We start from the raw sequence: 21775 nt of genomic DNA, 5'->3' as shown, positions 1-21775 counted from the left end.
TTCAAAAGAATAATATGTATGTTAACATAACACTTTGAGCCGTGTCATTCTGTGCTTTTCTTCTCAATAGCTAAAGTTAGCAGGTAAATTATTCAGATTTTTCTTCCACTGCTGGTTACAGCATACAGTTTTCATCCAGTTTAACAGTTTGGGTACGGTCCTCTCCACTTAGCATGACAACAATGCACACAAAGAAGAACTGGAAAAGACCTGAATCCTGTCACACTTAGATGAATGGGAAATACCAACCAGGCCACTTCGCCCATAATCAGGGGCCATTATCACTAATGCTCCTGTGGCTGAATGACAACAAACCCCTGCAGCCAGGTTCTACGATCTGGTGGAGAGCCATCCCAGAGGATTGAAGACTGGTGGTTGATACAATTTATAGTTTAATTTAATCTTTAACCAAATTCAACACGGAGAACCTGAATATAAAACAACACCAGCCTTCAAATAAAGTACCAGCATTATTTCAAAAATCAGTAGTGTGAGTAGTGGTAGTTTAGTGTGACGCTGCAGCAGTTTGCACTGGGGCCTGTCTTTGCTCATCACCTGAGCCATTTGAGGCCTTTCTCCTCTGTTTATCGTTACATCCACAGACACTGTCAGCGCATCGTGATCCTGTCCACAACACAGTGTGCATGATTTGTTAAAGCTGTCATGGAGGCACCCAGCACAATAAGGTGCTGACTGAGCTACCTTTCTGAAATGAAGTCAGGTGGAGGAAGAGGAGGAAAGTTGCAGAGGAAGCTGTTTGAGGCCTGTCGACGTGTGATGAAGTGGATATGGAGTCAGTGTGTGTCCCACCAGGGGAAATCAGGTGGGGGCAGAGAGCATAGAAAAACCCAAGGGAGGAGGACTCATGACCAACAAGCAGAAAATCCTCTCATTAATAGAATCTGCAGATGAAATTAGAACATCTATATCAGTCACGCACGTACAAACGCACGTACCCACACTGGACAGTACCTTATCTCCTCATCTTCTCCATTAACCCCTTATGTCATGATTTCCATAAGTTGGAATATCCCATTCTTTGTAAGCACTTAAAGATCATATCAATAAATCGGAGACATTATCGTTACTTCTCATTGTCATAATCAAACAGACTTGGCCGGCTTCAAAAGCACCATGTGCAGAACACAGAACACACCAGCTACATTTTTATTAAAACATTTGGTTTATTAGAAATGCTTATTAAAAAGTTTCATAATACTAAAGAGACAAAATGATTTGCACCACACAAAAACACGCTTCCATCTCCAATAAACAGTATAAAAATACATTTTAAAATAGCACCTTTTCTCTGGCAGGTAAACATGCAGTCATGGTCAGATATGCAACTTCCCCCCAAATAATAAACCATTATGTACAAAGACAGCCTAAGAATATTGTGCTTGATTCTTCATATTTAATACAAATGATAAAACTATATCCAGCGTAATAACCCAGTATATTTGTGCTTGAATAGTTGTAATTGTGTGGAGAAGTGAGGGGAGTTATTTCTGACATTAGAGGTTCTGAAGTTCAAGTTTCTGCCCTGAATTGTTCTATCTGAGTCTATCTGATGAGAACAGAATAGTAGAACTTCAAACTCTGTTGTGTGTGTGATGCTGTGGAGGGAAGTTAGGTGGTTCTGCTCGAGGTTACTTCCTGTTAAAAGATTCATTTTTTCGCCAAATTAAAGACGCGTCATTGTGGGAACTGTTAAGTTTCTCTAAAATTTTTAGGGTCTTCACATACTATGTAAAGTGCCTTGAGATAATGTTTGTTGTGATTTGATAAGATTGAATTGTATAAAATATTAAGTTATTAATATATTTATTGTCAGCAGGATTACACAAAGACTACTGAACAGATTTCTACTGAACTTGGTGGAAGCATCTTCAATAGTGTCTAAACAAATATTGAGATATGCATTTAAGGTTCTTGTTCTTTAAATAACGTTTTTTTTTAACCTTGTGGAAATGTTATAAATCGTTTTTATTTAGATCTTTTTGGTTCTGAATCAACTCTGCATGAATTCATCATTTATTCTGTGTTTTTTCATTCCTTACTGCAATTCTCATTTATACAACTGGGCTTTGTCGCTAGAGCCATTAGCTAACCTAACTGACTGAAATTTTAGTTTTTATTTAATGAGGGAAAAACACACACAACTCAGCCCACGTTGCTACAGTAAATATAATAATTACAATAAACACAACATCCTTATTAACAACCAGTTCGATAAGTTCATGGAAGGTGCAGCTTGTCATTTAATATAATTTCCTGTTTGGTGTATTTCATTAAGTGTCTACTTGTGTTCCTCTTTGCTAAAACAGCTTTCATGGGTTTGACTGCAATTATGGTTACTTTAGACTTTCTCCTTCCTTCCCGACACATTCATTCAGGCAACAGCTCTGAACATCATGATTACAAAGACGGCAACACAGCTGAGTCATAGCAAGTTGAATTCTAATTAGTAGTATCTTTCAGCGTTAATGGAGATCTGAGCATCGGCCACTTTATTAGGGATTTTTTTAAGGTGACAAGAAGCACTGAGGGAGAAAAGGGCCCAGATTGTTGCAGCTTTTGTCAATGACTCAGATCATCAGGTCACAAACTGTACACAAGAAACAAATAAATACCAAACAATGGAAGACTGAGTTCAGATTTACAAGGTTACGTCTTTGGTTTCATTTAAGCGGGAAGGAGAGGGTGGAAACAGAGATATTCATTTATTGTTTTACCAAATTCTAGTTTTTATTATTGTAATGGATGGTCGTGTTTAACTTTCTTTCATATGTTTGTTGTGGGTTTTTACTTTTACTTTACTGTGTTTTAATGGGGTCGCCTGTTTCTGGCCTGGTTATTTTGGGGTCAAATTGGGAACCCATGATTTAAACACCTAATGACTGAATAACACAACAAACTACAGCCTCAAAGATGAGCACCATGAAATTTACCAAACTGGTCTTTACTAAAGAAACATTGTATTAAAGTGTAAAAGGTGAGTCAGGTGATCAGTCTTCTCCATGTCTGCAGGCACATGTGCAACATGAAACTAAAGCAATGAAGTATGTCAATACTGTGCTATGGGTTAATCAGGGATTCTGAACAAATTATAATATTCAGTGTGCAAATATTAAAAATCTTTTACAACTACACAAAAAACCTAATAAACACTGTTTTGCATAGTTTCGAGAAAATAAACTGAGGAGGCTTTCTGGTATCTCCTCTCAACCCAGGGTTAAGTTTGGTTGGGTTTAAAGAAACAATAAATAAACAAAAACAAATCTTGACCATTGGCATTGGACAATATAATGATCTATAAAAGACATATAAAGCTATATAAACATTCCTGTGGCTGAGGGAGAAGTGGCCACAATCACCGTGCTGTCTTCAAGGGATGAGGATCACCTGCACAACACATCCTTTGTTAGAATGCATACATTCAGTACCTCACAAAAACTAGAGTGAGTGAGTCAGAGTGTGAGTGTGTGTGTGTGTGTGTTTGTGTGTGTTCACCTTCAGCCTCCCCAAGGCAGGCCTGTTCGCAGTCCTCCAGCTCGAGGAAGCGGTTGTCGTTTCCTTCACAGCCGCTGTAGATGAAGGGCCTGCAGGCCTGAGTCTTATGGTTAAAGTACCAGCGCAGAGTGTATCTTCCACAGTTCCCCTCATCCATGGGCAGCTGACATAGTTCTGCTGGAGCTGCACAACACACACACACGTAAAAAGTGTGCACACCCCGACACTAAAAGGTATGCACAACGAGGAGAGGGAAAGCCAGGCAAAAATGAGCAGAGAAGCATTAAGAAGCAGAAGGGGACCAAAGACAAGCACTCATAACCACTAAGATCAAAACTCAATCAAAACCAACCTCTTTATCAATTTTAAATGCAAAGGAAGACATCAGCAGTGAAAGATTGCTTGTAGTATATTTTGCTGGAAGCAAATATGCCTCTAAAGCCTCTAATTGGGTCCAGACTTTCTCCGAGGTTTTCCCGTCACACATGAACAAGGCAGCAGGAGATTCTCTGTTCAGACGCGTTCACAACAACCCCTCTGCAGCAGGCAGAGGAAGGACGCAATGTATTGATTCCGCTGCAGAGATCACGTGTTTTTGTTTACAGCACCTCGACACCGGCGTCAGCTCTTATCACCAAAAGCTCTCTTGACATCTTATGTGTCTTCTACCTGTTTGGCTCCACTTTTCCATCCTCAGATAATTGAATTAGTCCTTTTTCTTTCATTTTTGCATCTGTTGTGTGTCCGCTCCGTCGGGGTGAATCCTCCAGAGAATCTCCTGCTGTGTTTTCACATCAGCTCCTTCAGACATTCTCCGGAGTTACTGGCCGGAGAAAGTCCAGAGAAAGTCTGGAGCCTCTCACTCGGATGTTTGCGTTGTCACATACAGCCCCTCTAGAGAATATCAGGAGTTCAGTGCCTGTCTGAAAGCAGCTTAAATCAACAGCAGGGCAGCCTGAGACACACAGACAGGGCCAGACACCAGGCGGGCAGAGATCAGCCATAATTCCATCCCGAACCGAGATGACGGCACATGAGCTGATTTACCTTCCCCTTTGACTGTCCTCTTGGCCCTGACTGATTTGGACTGTTTGACTGGTTTCTGACCAGCAGCTGCTGCTGTTCGCTGAATGTCAGCACTGGCTGATTTGTTTGGTTCAACTTTGACTGTATTCTCTGATTCCTTTTTGACAGCCTCACCTGTCGACACACACACACACACACACACACACACACACACACACACACACACACACACACACACACACACACACACACACACACACACACACACACACACACACACACACACACACACACACACAGCAAACAGTGTAGACACATTCAGCAGAAACATACAAAAGAGAACGAAACATTAATGTGATGATACAGTCAGAAACCGATGCTGTAATGTCACAGACTCAGGGTACTGCGTGTGCTTGTAGCCGGCTGTGTGAGAAATATACAACACGTTTTCATAATGTCATGAAATGAGCACAAAGTGAAACACAGACACTAATTAGCAGACATGCTCTTCCAGCACAAATTGGATAATGAGCAGATTGAATAAACCAAATACAATTTGACACGCCATCCTCTGTTTACCACGTGGAACAGATATGTTGATAGAGTGTGAGTTTATTTGGCTAATGTTAGGGTCATTGTGAGCTGAGTAAAATCATTGAGTTAAAAAGGGACATTAAAGTATTTCTCTACCTATTTCTTTGTCTCATATTCTGTCTATTGTGGGCGGCTGTGGCTCAAGAGGTAGAGAGGTAGCTCAGGGTGTTGGAAAGTGCTACTTCACTGCATGATGACATTGGACATAGCATGAAACACACAGTACCATCGCTCTGATTGGCAGAGGGTGTGAAGTAGAGCAGTTCATCCATGGGGTCGTCGTAGGCCTCGATGGAGTAAACGTGCTCGTAGTCCGGGTCGTTGGTATTCACCACCACACGCAGCTCACGACCTGAAAGGAGAGCAGCGCCACACGGGTCAGAGATCCTTCACCTCAACCTGCCAACCGCCAAGCTTCAGACAGAGGGAAGGATCCCGACCACGTCAACACAAGAAGCTCCAAAATACTACAACAGCCAGTTAAATAGAGGCAAGAGTGAACCCTCATATCTGGGGTTGTCTGTGTATAACCACAAATGGAGTACTCTGTTTTCTTGTAGAGAAAATCACCCAGTATTCAGAGTATCTCCAGCACCACCAGCATAATCCTGTTTGTAAGAGACACAGACAGACAGAGCGAGTCCGACAAGCAGAGCGACGGACGGACACACTCACCCTCCTCACCCTTTCGGGCCAGTTGTTGCTCGGGTGCAGGCCGAGCCCTGACCGGGGGTTTTGACCGAGGGTCCGGGCCTGAACCTGAGAGAGCCAGAAAAGGACAAGGAGGAGTGAACGGGGACACCAAGGGGGTGGAGACAGAACTCGGGGAGAGAGGGAGACCAGGTGAGTGTTACACAGGAGGGAGAAGAGGGAGGTCGGAAAGGCAAAAAAGGAAGCATGGAACATCCTGAAGGTAAGACCTTTGGACACGTGAGCCAACAACAGCCCCAAATGCACCACAAAAATCATTCCCCCATTCCAACACTGAAACATACACCCCCGCTAAAAGGAATTACAACGTTTTTGCAAGACTGGCCAACATGAGGTGATCTTCCAAAAACTGGTCGTAATCCTTTAAGGACTCAAGCTGCTGCTTTATGGACTTGTGTCGCACTCGAGACAAACAATTTTTGACTTGAGTCCAAGTCAAATCAGTGCTGATTCAGCTGAAGACAGAAAAAACATTACTGTACCTCCTCATTATGAAACATGCAGAAATTTCACGAGTAATCATCAGAGACAAATCATTGTTTTGGTCTCATCCTCAGTAACGCTGCATATTTGTGAGCAACCTGCCTCATCATCATTGATGTAATGACTGATCTAACTGTTGCTTCATCACACTGATGTGGTCTTACATTGGTTTACGTTATTTCAAATGTCAGGGAGAGTTCACATTCATTTACATATTCAATTTCTATCTCCGCCAAGGAACTTGTTTTCACCCCAGTCTGTTTGTTTGCAGGATCATGCAACAGATTTCCGACGGAATTGGCAGAATGATGGAACATGGGCCAAGAAAGAACATTTGTTCCCATGGAATAATTGATGGATCTCGATGAAAAAAATAGGAAGCAGATATTTCTGAGCGTGTGCAATTCAGTGCATATGGATTAAATGTAAGGGGACTGTTGGACCTTGGCGGAGGTATGAGCTCTGCTCTAGTTGTGAAAATATTTAATTGAATCAAGCCTGTTGGTCAGTTTAGGATTTATATACAACATGCTCTACAGTGAGAGGCTATTATCTTAGTCAGAACATTGCATCCATGCAAATAAAAATGTTTCTGTTAATATAAACTATAAACTATTAATGAATTAATTAAATTATGACTTGACAAAGACTTTAAATACTGAGACATGACTGTAAATTGCAACAAATTAAAAAAGACAGAATTATCATTACACAGCAGCAGATATTTAAATTTTCAGCTTGTATTGATATTATTCAGGATTCGTCTGAAAAAGAACCAGGACTGGGAGTGTGTTTGTTGTGTTCTGCCGTTCAAACAAACGCAAACAGACACGAATTCCCTTGATTGTTTTTTGTGTGCATTTGTGTGTTTAACTGATTTGCAAAACGAGGGCAAATGCACTTCCGTCTTTTTGAAAATGTTATAATAAATGAGAGCGACAGACTCTGCAGCAGCATATGTGATACAGTATGCCGCTGTGACTCATGCTAAATCACAGCCCTTCTGTCCACATTCCACTCCGCTGCTGCAGTCGAACGGCTCACTCACCTCCGCACGCTGAGAATCAGACAGATGGACAGGGAGGAAGCAGAAAGAGAGGGAAGAATAAAGGTCAGTTTTAAATGACATGTCATCGCTGTACTTCTCTACACATTTTTAGAGTGACATCGAGTTGAGCTAAGGCTGTGACTCATATGCTGTGATTACCATCTGAAGTTCAACGTGGGGACAACACAGAAATTAGCGATGCAGGCTGCGTAGAAAAGACTCACCACAGTGCTGACTCATCTCGGAGCGAACATAATCTCTGATCTCATGCTCCTGAATTCAAAATAAAAGAGGGAAACATGACAAAAGTACAACCTCAACATCGACTCGTGTGTGTGTGTGTGTGTGTGTGTCTATGTGTGTGTGTGTGTGTGAGGGTAACAGTGTCTTTGAGCCCCAAGGCAAGGATCAAGCACTGACCGTCATGCCTGGCTCTCCGGTGTCTCCCTTGACTCCATCTGGGCCCATCTCTCCCTGCAACAAAGACAGGTATCAGGACACACGCGACCCACAGAGAGGCTTGTAGCACATTACTTCATTAAACTGAGACCAGATGCAACTCAAGAACTAAATGCAAAGTCAAAGTGAATAGTTAAATCTGAAATAGTGACTCCTAAAGACACATACAAAAATGTGCCACTTCAGGCTTAATGACAGGCAGCCTTAACAATATGTGGTTGTCATTTTAAATAACTAGTTTTCGGTGCATACAAATGTAACTGTCAGAGCGACGAAGCCCTTTGCTGAGGGGATCACGAGAGCGAGGAAATCCAGCCTCCCTGAGAGAACTGTCTGCGTTTGGCACGTCGTGAAATGAGTAACTCAGTGCTGTCACTGTGTGATGGTTCTATGATAGTTTTGTAATAGAAATCTCCTGACCTCAGCACTAGATTCCTTCCTGAGACGGTGGAAACAACCATCATACAGAAGGAGACAATGTGGCACTAACCTGCTCTCCTCTTTCCCCCGAGATACCTGGGATACCGCGTGGACCCACCAAGGATGGGCCGAGAGGCCCTCTCTCTCCCTGACACACAAAAACAACAACATTACAAGTAAATAAAAAGCTAAAACAGTGAACACAAGGTTTTCATACAACAACAACAATAAAGTTTCATGCATATATAGTGTCTGGAAATAAAATGAAAATGAAGTGTTAGTCTCCAACTTAATTTCTTTCCAAAGACTTTTGTACTTAATGCAGTTCTGTTACATGCACGGCAATTATGTCTTAAATATACTAGTTCTAAGTACTATGTACTAACTTAATTGTTTCTACTCAGCACATCCATTTTCCATTTCTCTTACATATTGTATCATTATATATTTACAGTGTTTTTTTTCATTTGTCTTTGCTAATGTTTCTAATCTTGCGGCTACTGCAGGAGGACTCAAACCTCCGTAATGCATGGATTATTATAAATTGCTGAAATAAGGCATATATATAGGAACTGATATCTATGAGTGTGTGAAATTTGATGCAGCGTGATTGAATCGACGGGGACTGTTGGCCTTTGGTGGAAGTATGCGCTCTACTGAGTACCATTCTAATTTGAGCTACTTTTTCCATCCCACTGCATAAGAAGAACATACTGTACGCTCTGCCTGCTTTTCATAATGTACAACAGAAGAATACTGGTTTCGTTCAGTAATAGATTTAGACTGAATCCAATATGTCAGACAAAAGATGCATTGATCAGAAAGAGTGAAAGCAAAGGTCCTGCTCTCCTGTCACCTACTGTCTTCAATCAAAACCTTCAGACAGGTGAAGAAGAAAGACGAGAACAAGCTAAAGGAGATAAAAAGGGCTGTATTCGGTTTATATCAGTCTCATCAGCCTTTAATGTCAAAGCTTTTTATGTTGCCACTGGGCCTCTCAGACACCTCTGACAGCTGCTATTTTGTGCCATCACTTAGTGAAATAATTCATACTTTTTTCCTTCTACATACTGTACTGTTCTTCACTGGATCCCCATTAAATCTGTGCTTATAACTGATGCTGCATCCATTTACTGATGTAACAAGCGATTGTTGAAATGTCACTATGTCCTATTCTATGTTCCCATCACCCCGACCCACATAGAGAAAACTGGACCAGAGTGTAGAAATAAGCCATCATCAAACCACAGTGTGAATATTTACCTTCTGTCCCTGGAGCCCCTCAGGGCCTTTAGCACCAGCCGGTCCCTGAGACCCAGTCATGCCGGGGGCCCCGTCCACTCCTCTGGGACCAGGAGGGCCAGGCACACCAGGCACTCCCTACATGAAGCACAGAGACGGTTAATTACATATCTCTAAAGCTTTTTTCAGACATGCACTGAAGTGCCAACATTTTCATGAAATTTGTTCTTCTTTTTTTTGAGAAGGCAAAGTCTGAGTCAGTTGGTCTGAACGTTTTTTCTGGACCCCCCCCCCCCTCCCCCCAATGTGAGATTACAGCAGGAAAATGTCTCACAGTGAGCGAGTCGGTGTGTGCCAGGGGCAACACTGAAAAACGGAATAAATTAATAAAATTAAAATAATACAAATATGTCAGGGTGAAAAAAAGGAGCCATTCACGTAGATGCAGATGAGGATGTCAACTTGGAGAGACAACTACATTGAAGAGCTTTTTACTGATGAGGGCCGACACCGGTGTTGATGTACCATAAATCAAAATTGTGATTTCCGCAGTGGAATTAATACCTCTTGTCCTGCCTCCTGCATGATCTACCCAGTCGTCACCCCTCACCTGAACACTAATGTGTTGAGAGACTCATTTTTCTGGACAGATTTTATGTACAACTCAGGTTTGCTGTGATTGTGAGGATGAGTGATGCTGCAGAATCTGAAGACTACGAACAGAGTATAGTGTGATTGTCATGAGGTTACTTTTAGACCTGAATGAAAACAGTGCCAGAGAAGTGTAAATTACAAACTCACCCTTTCACCTTTCTCTCCCTGAGTTCCTTTGGGTCCCGCAAGCCCATCAAACCCACGATCTCCCTACAAAGACAAAGAAAAGTAGTTATACTTCACTCTGAGAGGAAGTTGTTGCACTAATACATTTATTATAATAGAGTGCATACCTTGGGGCCCACTAGTCCTTCTTTTCCGGGGCTCCCAGAGGCCCCAGAGGGTCCGACTTCCCCCTGGAAAACGCAGAGAGCAGAGACTGATGACAACCAATCTTTAAAAGTCACATAAAGACATATGACACACCACATGATGCATTTTTTTCCTACAGATTATGAGTCATACCTGTTCACCTTTTCTTCCTGGTAAGCCCGATCGTCCATGAATACCAGCATCCCCCTGAGCACATACACATTCATACATTTAGTTTTACTTACCACGCCATATGTGACTCATACAAGTCTGACTCACTGCATTTATTCACTCGCAGGCCTCATATACCAGCAGTTAACACTATATGTGAAACATGCTTCTGTTTATAAGATATTATAAAAGAATAAAAATCCCACGGTTTTATTCAAAGCTGTTTCTTGTCCTCTTCCTACAATGTACCATTTTTCTGTCAGTCTCAATCTCACCTTATCTCCTTTGGGTCCATCGCCACCACAAGCCCCCTTGGGTCCTCGGTCACCCTGGAAACATATAAGTGTATCACTGACAGAAATCTGTGTTTCAGAAAACAGACTGGTGAGTCACAAAGAGACAAAATGCATTAAACCATCAGAGAGCACATCCATACATCCATACTCTGACCCACCACACAGGCTGGATCACGTGCACAAGAACGTGCACTTCTACATACAGAGAAACACATTTAGCAGAAAAGCTCCCAACAACAGCGGGTATGATGCAGAGGTAGCTGCTGTCACGCTCCTGAATATCTTCAAATTTCGACAGTGAACTCACGTACAGGACACTTTGATACAGCTTTAATGTTATAGTTCATAAAAATTTACTGTAGAGTAACGATAAAGAGCATGAGCATGGGGAAGGAAATATCCTTCACTCCCATTCTGCATGTTATACTTCATAACACCTAAATATTACATACATAAAGTCTACAATTCTGCCTTGTGTTTCAATACTGGAGATTAAAAATAGTTTTATAGATGGGGTGAGAAGATTCTGACCATATTCATGTCCTTGTACCAACTACAGCCGAGTTTTGACCAAAAGTAGCTTGAACTTTATGTCCCAGGAGATTTATAAAAGATTTCTGCACATTGTGTTCACTTGGGTCCAAAGTCCAGCAGAGATTAAGAAAACAAGCTTGAGATGTGAGAAACCGACAGCTACAACAAGCTGTTTCACTCATGTCCACCAGGTGGTAGTAATACGAAAGACTATACAATAATGATGTCCCTTTATTAGAATTTACAATTAATTCATATTTTTATACAGGTGCAGTCCACAGACTGTGTATAAAGACCGACGTTGACAAATCCCCAAATGTGAATAATGTCGGTCGGTTTCTGTGATTTTAGGTAGTTTTTATACTGATGTATATCCCATTGTTTCAGGTAAATTTGGTTTTAATTCGTTATTTGATGCTATAAAAACAAGGTGAAACATCTTGATTGACAACTGAGATTGACTCCTGATTGGTCAAGCATATGAATATATATATATATATATAACGTTGGTTACAGTCATATATCGACAGAACTTCGCTAGCACAGCGCCAGGCCCCGGTCGCTATTGCGCAGACTCTGACTTCAAATGCGTAAGATGGCAACTTTCATATCTGGGATATTTTAGCTTCATTTCTTGATAGTGGGAGGAGGTGGAGACACGTCGTCCAGCTTTATATACAATCTATGAAACAGGCAGTTAACTTACCAGGATAACAAAATCCATCAACCACTACATTGTAAAATGTTATATCTTATTTGTTTTATCTTTCCAAAAAGAAATGAGGAGTAAAAATGACAATTCACCACTTTATGGCTGGTTGCCAGTAAACCAGTGAAGTCTCGGTAAAGTTACTGCTCCAAGATGTAGCCCTGTACTTATCCTCATGCAAAACAGTGGATTGTAGTTTTTATACTTAATACTATTATATTTGAGTTCATCATTAATCTTTGGACAGAGCCATGCTAGTCATCTTCCCCCTGTTTTTATACAGAGCTAATGTAACTGGAAGAATTTTATCAATGTGCCATTTTAAAGATGCTGCGACTATTTATAATTATATGGGTGCTGTTCGTGTGCTTTGTATGTATATGCTTGTGTGTGACTGGCTGTATAATATTTGTATTATGTTTATCACATTGAGATTATCTGATGAAATAAAGTTTATGATAATAATAACAATAATAATTAAAACACTAGCCTGCCTCCTTTCCTCTGAATCATCTCCCACGTCTTTGACTGGTTCAGTGATTCAAACAGAATTCTAATGAAATGGGAATTCAGTCTCAGGCTGAGTAAACTCTCATTTCAGACATTAATGAACGATGTTGAGGTGAAAGCGAATCTTTTGTCTAATAGAATTTGTATTAATCCTTTGCAATGGTATCAATTTTATGCTGTTGTTGGTTTTTGACTGTCTTCACCACCCTGTGAAAAATACACCAAGGTTGAAACCACACAGAATGAACACACACTGCCTCACAAACAGTGAAAATACCTTCACTCCTCTCATTCCTATGATACCAAGCTCTCCCTTGTCGCCCTTGTGTCCTGACAGTCCATCTTTTCCTGATAAACCCTGAAAGAACAGAAAGAACACGTCTTAACACCACAGAGAGAAACCCACATAAGGAAATGAAGAAGTTGTGTTTTGTTGGAAGCAAAAGCACAGACCGATTCACCGGGTACTCCGGGCTGACCGGCTTCTCCCTGCAGCGTGGAAAACAGAATTACAGTAATTAAAGCAGTGACACTATTACCTGCTCCGACGACGCACTGACTGGCTTTCGCAGTTAATTATGATACTGATTTTAATTTTAATGCACAGTGTCACTCGCCTTCTGTCCACCAGGGCCCCGTGCACCTTGGAACCCAGTGGAGCCTCTCTCTCCTGGTTCTCCCCTCAGACCCTGATGTTAAATACACACATACAGACAACTATATATATTAACTATTCATAAAATCAACACAGGGACATTTCATCTATCTGCAGGTTTTGGTTACTGCAGTGTCACAGTATGCTGCCTAAATGTTGCCCTGCTTTCCTGCTTCATTAGAATCAATGCCTCAGACTGCTTGGCCTTCAGATTCACAATATAAATTATTTTATATCATAAACTCCTATATTCAAGTAAATACAGTAAATCAAATTGAAAACAAGTTTGATAATTATTAAATAAATGTTTACTTTATTAGAAGAAAAATAAAGTAACACTTTTTAAAAAAAAATCTTTTTATTTTGGACGACTAGTTGAACAAAACAATCAAAGTGAAGATGACATTTTGTGCTCCTGGAAACTCACGTCTACATTTTTCACTATTTTCAGTTATTACCTCACCAAACAATTAGTTTATTTCTCTGAAAAACAATTAACAGATAATTCAAGTATGAGAACTATCACCTCTGTTACAATAAGACAAAAATAATTTACCTGTTGTCCTGGAGGTCCTTCTTGACCCTTCACCCCCTTTTCTCCCTGCACACCTTTGGGTCCCCTGTCACCCTAAAGTGAAAACCAAACATGTAAGAATACAAATTGTCATTTTACTATAATAAACAAATGCTTGACACATCTGTGTGTTCACTGACTGTTTCGCCTTTGTTGCCCTTTTCTCCATTAGGTCCTCCCACGAGCACAGTGTCCCCCTGTGAGGAAACGTACAGCTGTTAACATTCTCTTACTAAAGCCAAAACCTCAACACACAATGTTTCGTCTTGTTGCTTTTTTCTGAAGCTGCTTCACTTCTAGTATCACAGTTTATAAGATCTGCCAAGGAGGTCATTTTCACACATCTGGTTGTTGGTTAAATTTTTTGTTTATCTGTCAGTAGGATAATGTAAAAAGTTGAAATGTCCATCCGTCCATCCGTCCATCCATCCCTCCACTTATTAGTTGGGGCCTGTTTGAGGTGAGCTGAAGGTCGCCAGCGTATCACAGAACCAACATACAAGACACAACAACCATTCATACTCACATTCACCCATACGGACCAATTTAAAAGTACTGAACTGATATGCATCCAAATTGATGGAGGGAGGTTGTTTGTCAGAAATTTCTCAGGAGGAAATGTACAATCCTGTGCAGGTTATCAAACTGCTACAACAGATATGTGAACGATTGTTTGACCTTGGTGGAACTATAAGCTCTACTGAGAGCCACTTAGTATAACATTGTGTTTACTCCTATTTCTCCTCCTCACAATACAGTAAATATCTTGAAATAGCTCTTTAACAAAACAGCCACTTCCAACAATATAGTTCCCTCTGTCTCCATTTTGAGTCACTGTTGGATTTAGCAAAACTAAAATGCCACTCATACCTCTGCCAAGGCCTAATGGTCACCTTCAATTAAAACAAGCATTATAGCTAAGTAGTTGCAGGTTTCTACCAAACAGCGGCTGGAAAAAGCCTACAGCCCAATGAAATCACATTTAAATCCACTAGATCCTGATTTTATATGGTTCCACATGATATTGCACACACTCCTGGATATTAACCTCCTAAATATGTCTGATTTTAATTAAATCACAATTCAAACATAATTCTATGAGACATAAAAAAAACAAAAAAACAAAAACACAACTCTCTGGAGTGAAAAAAAAGCAACAGAAAGTGAAAGAAAGTGGTTCCACCCCCTGATCAGGATTTGCACCAAAATTGAATGGGTTCTTTCCTGACCCATAACACATCCTTCCCTCAAGATTCATGCTAATCCGTCCTGTGGCTTTTGTGTATGCTGCTGACAAACAGCAGACAAACACATGCAAATGAAAACATAATCTCCTTGGCAGAGGTAATAAACAAAGAGAGAGAAGAGTGAGCAGTAGTGGAGCTTATTCGATATTAAATTGTCCACACCTTCTCTCCTTTGTCACCTTGAAGTCCGCCGTCTCCCTGAAATAAAAAAGATTGACAGCACGTCAATATGCTTCACTGCAATAGAAGAGCAGAAGACGAAGCTACAGCTACTTAAAACACGAGGACAATTGCAGTGAGAAAAGAACTGATGGTATTTACCTTCTCTCCACGAATTCCACGAGTCCCTGGGAGACCCTGATGAACACACAGACACACACATGCTTCAGGGCTACACAATAATAATGATACAAATAATAATAATAAAATTCATCATCATCATAAAGACCATGCACGTTTCTACACCTAAGCAAGTTTTCATGAAAATATCTCAGTGATCTCAGGTAGACTACACTCCTGTTGACATTGCTTTGAAATATTGTATTGCAACACTAGAAGGGAAGACTGTTATAATTATCAGTATAGTCAGTTAATTGTCTAAGAAAAGCAATGTCCTTGGAAAATAATAGCTCCTCCATAATAACCACATGGGAAAAAACAATCTTATACAGCTGTTTTTCCCTCTATGCCTCCATGTAGACGGTCTCCTGACGGATTGGGCATTTTAAAAGCAGAACCCTGAAGCAGATCCTGAAAGCTTGACACGTGTCTGTCTGTCGATATCTGTCGTGTTCCTGAGTGATGGATTGAAAGGAAAACATTTGCTATTTACAGATGAGCCTCTTTCCCCGTCCACGCCAGCTCGTCCCTCCTCGCCCTACAGCAATGACAAACAAAGAAGACATACAACCACGTCACTCTTAGTTTCCATCCTCCAGAGGCCAGTTCATATTAGATCACAATTTTCAGTGATATTACAGAGCGACCGATGACTTACTCGGGGGCCTGGACCTCCTCTCTCTCCTCTGGGACCAGGCATGCCAACGCCAACTCCCCCCTGGCAACAAAAATGATATGAATACCCTTAAAAGAAAAAATCCATTAACATTTACGCAGTTAAACAGATATATTTGTCTGCTTGAGTAGTCACCTTGTCACCTTTCTCCCCGTTGGTACCAGCAGAGCCCTGGAAAACACGATATTGATTGTATAAAAATAAATAAAATAAATAACATTTGTTGTCTTCTCTCTCATCCCCTCTCTGACAGATTACTTGATTAAAAACAAGATTTTTTAATTTGTTTATTTAATTGATCTTTTGAAAATAAAAAATCTTTTAAACAGCTGTATGTCAAGGTTCTTGGTAAGAATAATTAAATGAATAAATAAAGGAATAAAATAAAAAAAATGTGGTTTTAAATAGTAGAGTGCCCAAATTTCATTGCTTTTTTATTGATGAAATAACTAGAATTACTAAACTTACTATACTGGAAACAATATGCCTCAACCAACAAGTCTCCAAAAATTTACAAAATATGTAAATTACTCAGAGAAATTTTACAAGAACTGTAAGAGAGATTAAACTACATGAAGACTATCCTTAGAAAACTGCCTAGAAGCATTCATCAAAAGATGCACAAAAGTCCGGTCTATAGACAGTAACTTCTGTCTGAACACTGTGTAATAAAACCAGGATGTAAACTCACTGCTTGTCCAGCAGGTCCAGAAGGACCAGGAGGTCCGACATTTCCAGCACGGCCTCCAAAACCTTGGAGACCCTGAATGAAATGAAAGTCATTAGTTGAAAATGACACCAAAGAAGTTCAGGTTAAAAGAGTATTGTGTGATCAGCAGCTCCACAAACCCTCTCCCCTGGTGGTCCTGGAGGTCCTGATTGTCCACTTTCTCCTCTCAGGCCTGCCAGTCCCGCGGTACCAGACTTTCCCAGTGGTCCTGGGGGACCAGCTGGACCAGGAAGACCTGGATCCCCCTGAAATACAATCACATTTAGATTTTTTTAACCACAGTAACTAATTAGAGAGCAAAATACCTAAATTATCCTCTGCTGCACCACATGCTGTTACTCACTTTTAGACCTTGAGGCCCGTCCCGACCCGGAGGACCTGCCAGACCGATGCCCTTCTCTCCCTGCAACACAAATTTCATAACTGTTACATTGATTCGGTTTCATTTCACGGAAAATAATAAAACATAAAGCAAAAGCTCACCTTATCTCCTTTTGATCCAGGAGATCCCTGTGCGCCCTGCATAAAAAGAAGATTTTATGTTTTTGGATTTTTTAAACCGACATCAATAACATATTTTTGAAAATAAAATGTTAATTGATTGTAAATAATAATAACAAAATGCAGAGCTTTGTATTTATTTGAATGGTTTGTCCAAATATCACTTTGACATTCATTATACTGCTGGTGCAGACATATTCCATCAGTACTCTGCTTGCATCCTGGTTATCACGGCTCGTTAACCTCAAGGACGACAAATAATCAAAAAAGTTCATCCTCTGAGGAGATTGGCCTTAATTACAGTCGACACTTTTAGATAGAAGGTCCAGAGACTTAAATCACATTGCGATAGAAAACTGGTTGATTAAAGTGGGATTAAATCATTTGACCGGCGTTGAATATTGTAATATTATATATAATATTTATATATTATATTTACTTTTGTAGAAATTACAGAAATGTCCTACTACTAAAACACATAAGCTTAAATGGGATATATATATTTATAGAAATATGGGTTTTATTAAGTATTTGGGCAGTGACACAACTGACCCTTTCTACACCAAGTTTTTGATGTGATTCATTTATGACATAAAGTCTAAGACAAATATTAACTGTTTAAGAATAACAGGCATTTTTTTACAGAGCTCCTTCATTTCCACAGCCTCAAAAGCAACTGCATGAACTAAAATAACTATAAGAATTATTTTTAGTCCTTGGATAAAAAAAACAACATTTGCAGTGAATGACTGTGAAGCCTGGAGCCCGTGCACATCCCCAAACAGTTTCTCCCACTCGAGAAGCCCTGCCAGGCCACTTCCTGCAGCCTCCCTCACTTTCTGAGTCTTTCTGGCCACTAAGTGAGAAGCATGCTCAATAGCTTTCGCAGTATGATTTGGTTCGTTATCCGTCTGTACTGTGAAGCACCGTCCAATCAGTTCTGCAGCATTTGCGTGAATCTGAGCGGATCGCGTAGCCCGGCACACTTCAGAATTCATCCAGCTACTTCAATCAGACGTCACATCATCAAACATCAGTGACTCAGTGCTATTGGCAGCCATACACGCCCATTCCTCAGAACTGACTCCGCCATGTTTGACAGCTGGTGTCGTTGGATCACGAGTCGTTTCATTTTCCATACGCTTCCTTCTCCAAGTTAATCTCGGTTTCATCTGTCTGAAGAATCTTGATCGAGAACAGGGACGACTTTTAAGATGCTTTCTCACAAAGTCTAATCAGCATTTCTGTTCTCGAGCGTTACCAGTGGTTTGTAAATCTCTGTATTTACATCCGTGAAGGAGTCTCTTGATTTTAGACTTTGACAATGTCTACTACGTGCAGAGTTCTTGATTTGGCCCCGTGGTGTGAAGGGGTTTTGGCGTTCCTGAGCTCTCCAGTCCATTACTTATTTTTAAAACTGTACCACTGTAAAGCATTTAATTGGTCTCTCCTTCGGTTTCTGCTCTCTGTCTGATAGGCCTGATTGTGTTTTCAGCCGGACTCCTTCCCTCGCATCAAGACCTTTGTAGAGACGTCCCAGCTACCAAGTGCAAATTCACCAAATTGTTTCACCTGCTTATCTGGTGATTTTGACATGCGATAACAGGGGAGCGGACCACACCAGAGGAATTACCGCCCTGTGGTTGCATGACTCCGCCAACTAGTGAATTTTCAGTCTTCGTTTTCCAGACTGATAAAAGGACACTGTGACCTTTGACCTCTGAAATCTAATCTTCAAAATGGGAAGATTCCTTAAAAGACAGACTCTTGTTCGAGAGACCAAAACCATATTTTGAACGTGACCTTGACCTTTGACATTTTAACCATCAGACTCAAACAAGTTAATCAGTGAATCCAAGTGATAATTTGTGACAAATCTGAAAAAAATTCCCTTACGGTGTTTTTGAAATATCTGTTTAACTAGAGTGAGACGGATGGACAGTCAGCACATCACAGTATAAAACGTAACCATGCAAGGTTTACTCACATCTTCTCCAGGGTCTCCTGCTTCACCAAACACTCCCTGGTGTGACGACAAATCAGACTTGGAACATGTTGTTGTGTTAACGTTAAGCTTGCGTGTGGATTTACAGCAGGATTATACTCACTCTTTCCCCTTTGATGCCAGCACCACCTTTATCCCCTCTGTTTCCCTGAATGACAGCATGCAGTTTCAATGAGAGAGCACTGAACACTTTCAGTCTTACTTACAGAGTCTTCAGATCTAAAGGCTTTGGTCAGACTCACCTTCTCCCCAGGTAGACCTGTCTCTCCAGCCGTGCCTGGCAGCGTTAGACCAGCAGGACCCTGCGTCAATCAGGACCAGCAGAGTAACGTCAGCTCGATTCAGCTTCAGGTTTTTAGTTTTTCTATTTCTGGACTAGGCTGCATTAACTGAGTTCAATAGCGTTCAATAGTCTGCAACTAAAAAAAGAGACACCTCAATGTCAATGCTAATTAAAGTGACTCACAGTTTGTCCTTTGGGTCCAGGGGGTCCAGCCACTGCCTGTAAAAGTGCAGAAAAATAATATGTTTCATTGTGTGCTTAAAAGCCTGAGCTTTCAAGAATCATATCAGCCCAACAATCCAGCTCCCGATGCAGCATGACGTCATCAGCAAGGACGCACAACAAATGCACAACTCTTCCTGTTAATCAGTGCACTTCACTGAAGAAGGGTGAACCTTTCCGGTCTGTTGCAGATCTTTGTCTATTCAACTGTACTTCAAAATATTTGAAAGAAACACAAGGTCTTGCTGGTTATGATGATACGCGTTACTCTGTTTGGACCATCGTGTGTGCGTTTGTGTGTGTGAGAACAAATGGTGGAGCTGCTGAGCAGATGGCCCTTTGCAGACACATGTTGCCTAGTTATTTATCAAACCGCTGAACTCACTGACAGTGTCACTGCGGCTCCGTCCAAGGTGCTAAACCTGAGGCCTTCAGCAGTGAGGGCACTGCTCGAGATATTTGTCACGATTTGGTGTCAGCAACACAAACAGCAGGGGTGGCAGCGAATACTGAGCACAACACAAGCAAGCTCCATCTTTGTCTTTTTGTCGAGCCACATTTGACCAGGGGAGAGAAACTACACTACGAGAACTAGGAAAAACTATTTGCACAAAACAGGGTGGGATATCTAGTGGCTTAGTGGTTAAGATGTACATACTTTACCATATGGTGTAATCCCAACATCCCTGATTCAATTCAGGGTGGAATTATGTTACATGTCTCTGTACGAAATTCAACACTCTATTGTAAACTTAACGATCTATTATAGCATGAGCAAGAACAACCACATAAGTTGTTACAAGCAATAAGTGGCAAAACAAAAAGTGCACTTGAGAAATAATCACAATTGGAAACTAGAAATACTACACTGCAGTTGTATGCCTCCACCAACCATCAGTGCAGTTTGTCTGCATACATTTTTTACAGACTCATGTGAGGTCACTGTGACCTTTAGCCACTTAAATCTAATCAGTTCGTCTTTGAATCTAAGAGATGTCACCTTCACAAGTTGGAAAATAAGCTTTGTGAAGTCACTGTGAACTTGACCTTTGACGACCAAAATCGAATCACATGATCCTTGAGTTTAGGTGAATACTTCTACCAAATTTGAGGAAATTCCCTCAAGGCATTCTTGAGATTTCACGTTCACAGCTGTGGGACGTACTGACGTACGGACAGACGGAAGAACCCAAAACAACATGCCTCTGGCCACTGACTATCGCCGTCGTGGACGCATAATAAAAAAGTTGTACCGAGCCTCGTCTAATAAATCAGGAAGAAGAACAGATGATGATTTTGACTTTGTGATGATGTGATGAGTTGAGAGACAGTTATTTGACTTTCTCTGTCATTTTCAGTCTCACTGAGCTGAAATCTGACTTAATTGAGATCCCCCTTGGCAGAATTGGGACAAGCTTCGTCAAGCCAGTCCCTCTTAACAGATGTCTGCAGTCATTCAAATACAGGCAACGGGCAGACAATAATAATTCAGCGTGAGTTATAAGGCAGGTTCGTCTTTTGTCCTGAGAAGCCGTAAAATATTGATGTCAGGAGAAATCTTTAACAGCTTCACCGGAACACCCGAATCCTTGTGATTTGACAGTTCCTTTCAGTTTTAGTGCACAGACTGTGATAGAGTTGACCTAGAGCAGCACAATACATCGGTTAAAGAGTCTTCTCTTTCTTATCATATCTGAGCATAGAGTCCAAATCACATTCTGACAAACCACATGTTATTACATCCACTGTATAATACCGATGAATTGCAGGTCATGAGGAAATCTAGATCACAATGTACTGTTGCCAACTGACTACAGTGCTGCAATTCTATGCTTTAATATTATACAAATTTTATGGAAGC

The 21775-nt window shown here is 40.9% G+C and overlaps 1 protein-coding gene across 1 annotated transcript in view; it reads right to left on the bottom strand.

Annotated features, from left to right (window-relative positions):
- Positions 1-2520: 2520 nt before the first annotated feature.
- Positions 2521-21775, bottom strand: part of col7a1 (collagen, type VII, alpha 1) — a 65363-nt gene continuing 46108 nt past the window's right edge. The window contains exons 88-119 of the mRNA XM_034585755.1: positions 19876-19911; positions 19652-19711; positions 19513-19557; positions 19392-19427; positions 17387-17422; positions 17247-17306; positions 17023-17148; positions 16865-16936; positions 16309-16344; positions 16156-16215; positions 15991-16035; positions 15480-15515; positions 15321-15356; positions 14052-14108; positions 13894-13965; positions 13300-13371; positions 13136-13171; positions 12960-13040; positions 10909-10962; positions 10616-10669; positions 10444-10506; positions 10298-10360; positions 9518-9634; positions 8325-8402; positions 7796-7849; positions 7600-7648; positions 7376-7384; positions 5809-5892; positions 5360-5485; positions 4561-4713; positions 3514-3696; positions 2521-3405 (exon numbers count right to left, since the gene is read on the bottom strand). Coding sequence (XP_034441646.1) covers positions 3374-3405; positions 3514-3696; positions 4561-4713; positions 5360-5485; positions 5809-5892; positions 7376-7384; positions 7600-7648; positions 7796-7849; positions 8325-8402; positions 9518-9634; positions 10298-10360; positions 10444-10506; positions 10616-10669; positions 10909-10962; positions 12960-13040; positions 13136-13171; positions 13300-13371; positions 13894-13965; positions 14052-14108; positions 15321-15356; positions 15480-15515; positions 15991-16035; positions 16156-16215; positions 16309-16344; positions 16865-16936; positions 17023-17148; positions 17247-17306; positions 17387-17422; positions 19392-19427; positions 19513-19557; positions 19652-19711; positions 19876-19911 — 2121 coding nt within the window. The 3' untranslated portion in view covers positions 2521-3373. The remainder of the gene's footprint in view (positions 3406-3513; positions 3697-4560; positions 4714-5359; positions 5486-5808; positions 5893-7375; positions 7385-7599; positions 7649-7795; positions 7850-8324; positions 8403-9517; positions 9635-10297; positions 10361-10443; positions 10507-10615; positions 10670-10908; positions 10963-12959; positions 13041-13135; positions 13172-13299; positions 13372-13893; positions 13966-14051; positions 14109-15320; positions 15357-15479; positions 15516-15990; positions 16036-16155; positions 16216-16308; positions 16345-16864; positions 16937-17022; positions 17149-17246; positions 17307-17386; positions 17423-19391; positions 19428-19512; positions 19558-19651; positions 19712-19875; positions 19912-21775) is intronic.

This window comes from Hippoglossus hippoglossus, chromosome 5 (assembly GCF_009819705.1).
Source record: "Hippoglossus hippoglossus isolate fHipHip1 chromosome 5, fHipHip1.pri, whole genome shotgun sequence".
NCBI classification, from domain to species: Eukaryota; Metazoa; Chordata; class Actinopteri; order Pleuronectiformes; family Pleuronectidae; genus Hippoglossus; species Hippoglossus hippoglossus.
Note: the sequence above shows the minus strand (reverse complement) of the source record. Positions and strands in the feature narration are given on the sequence as shown.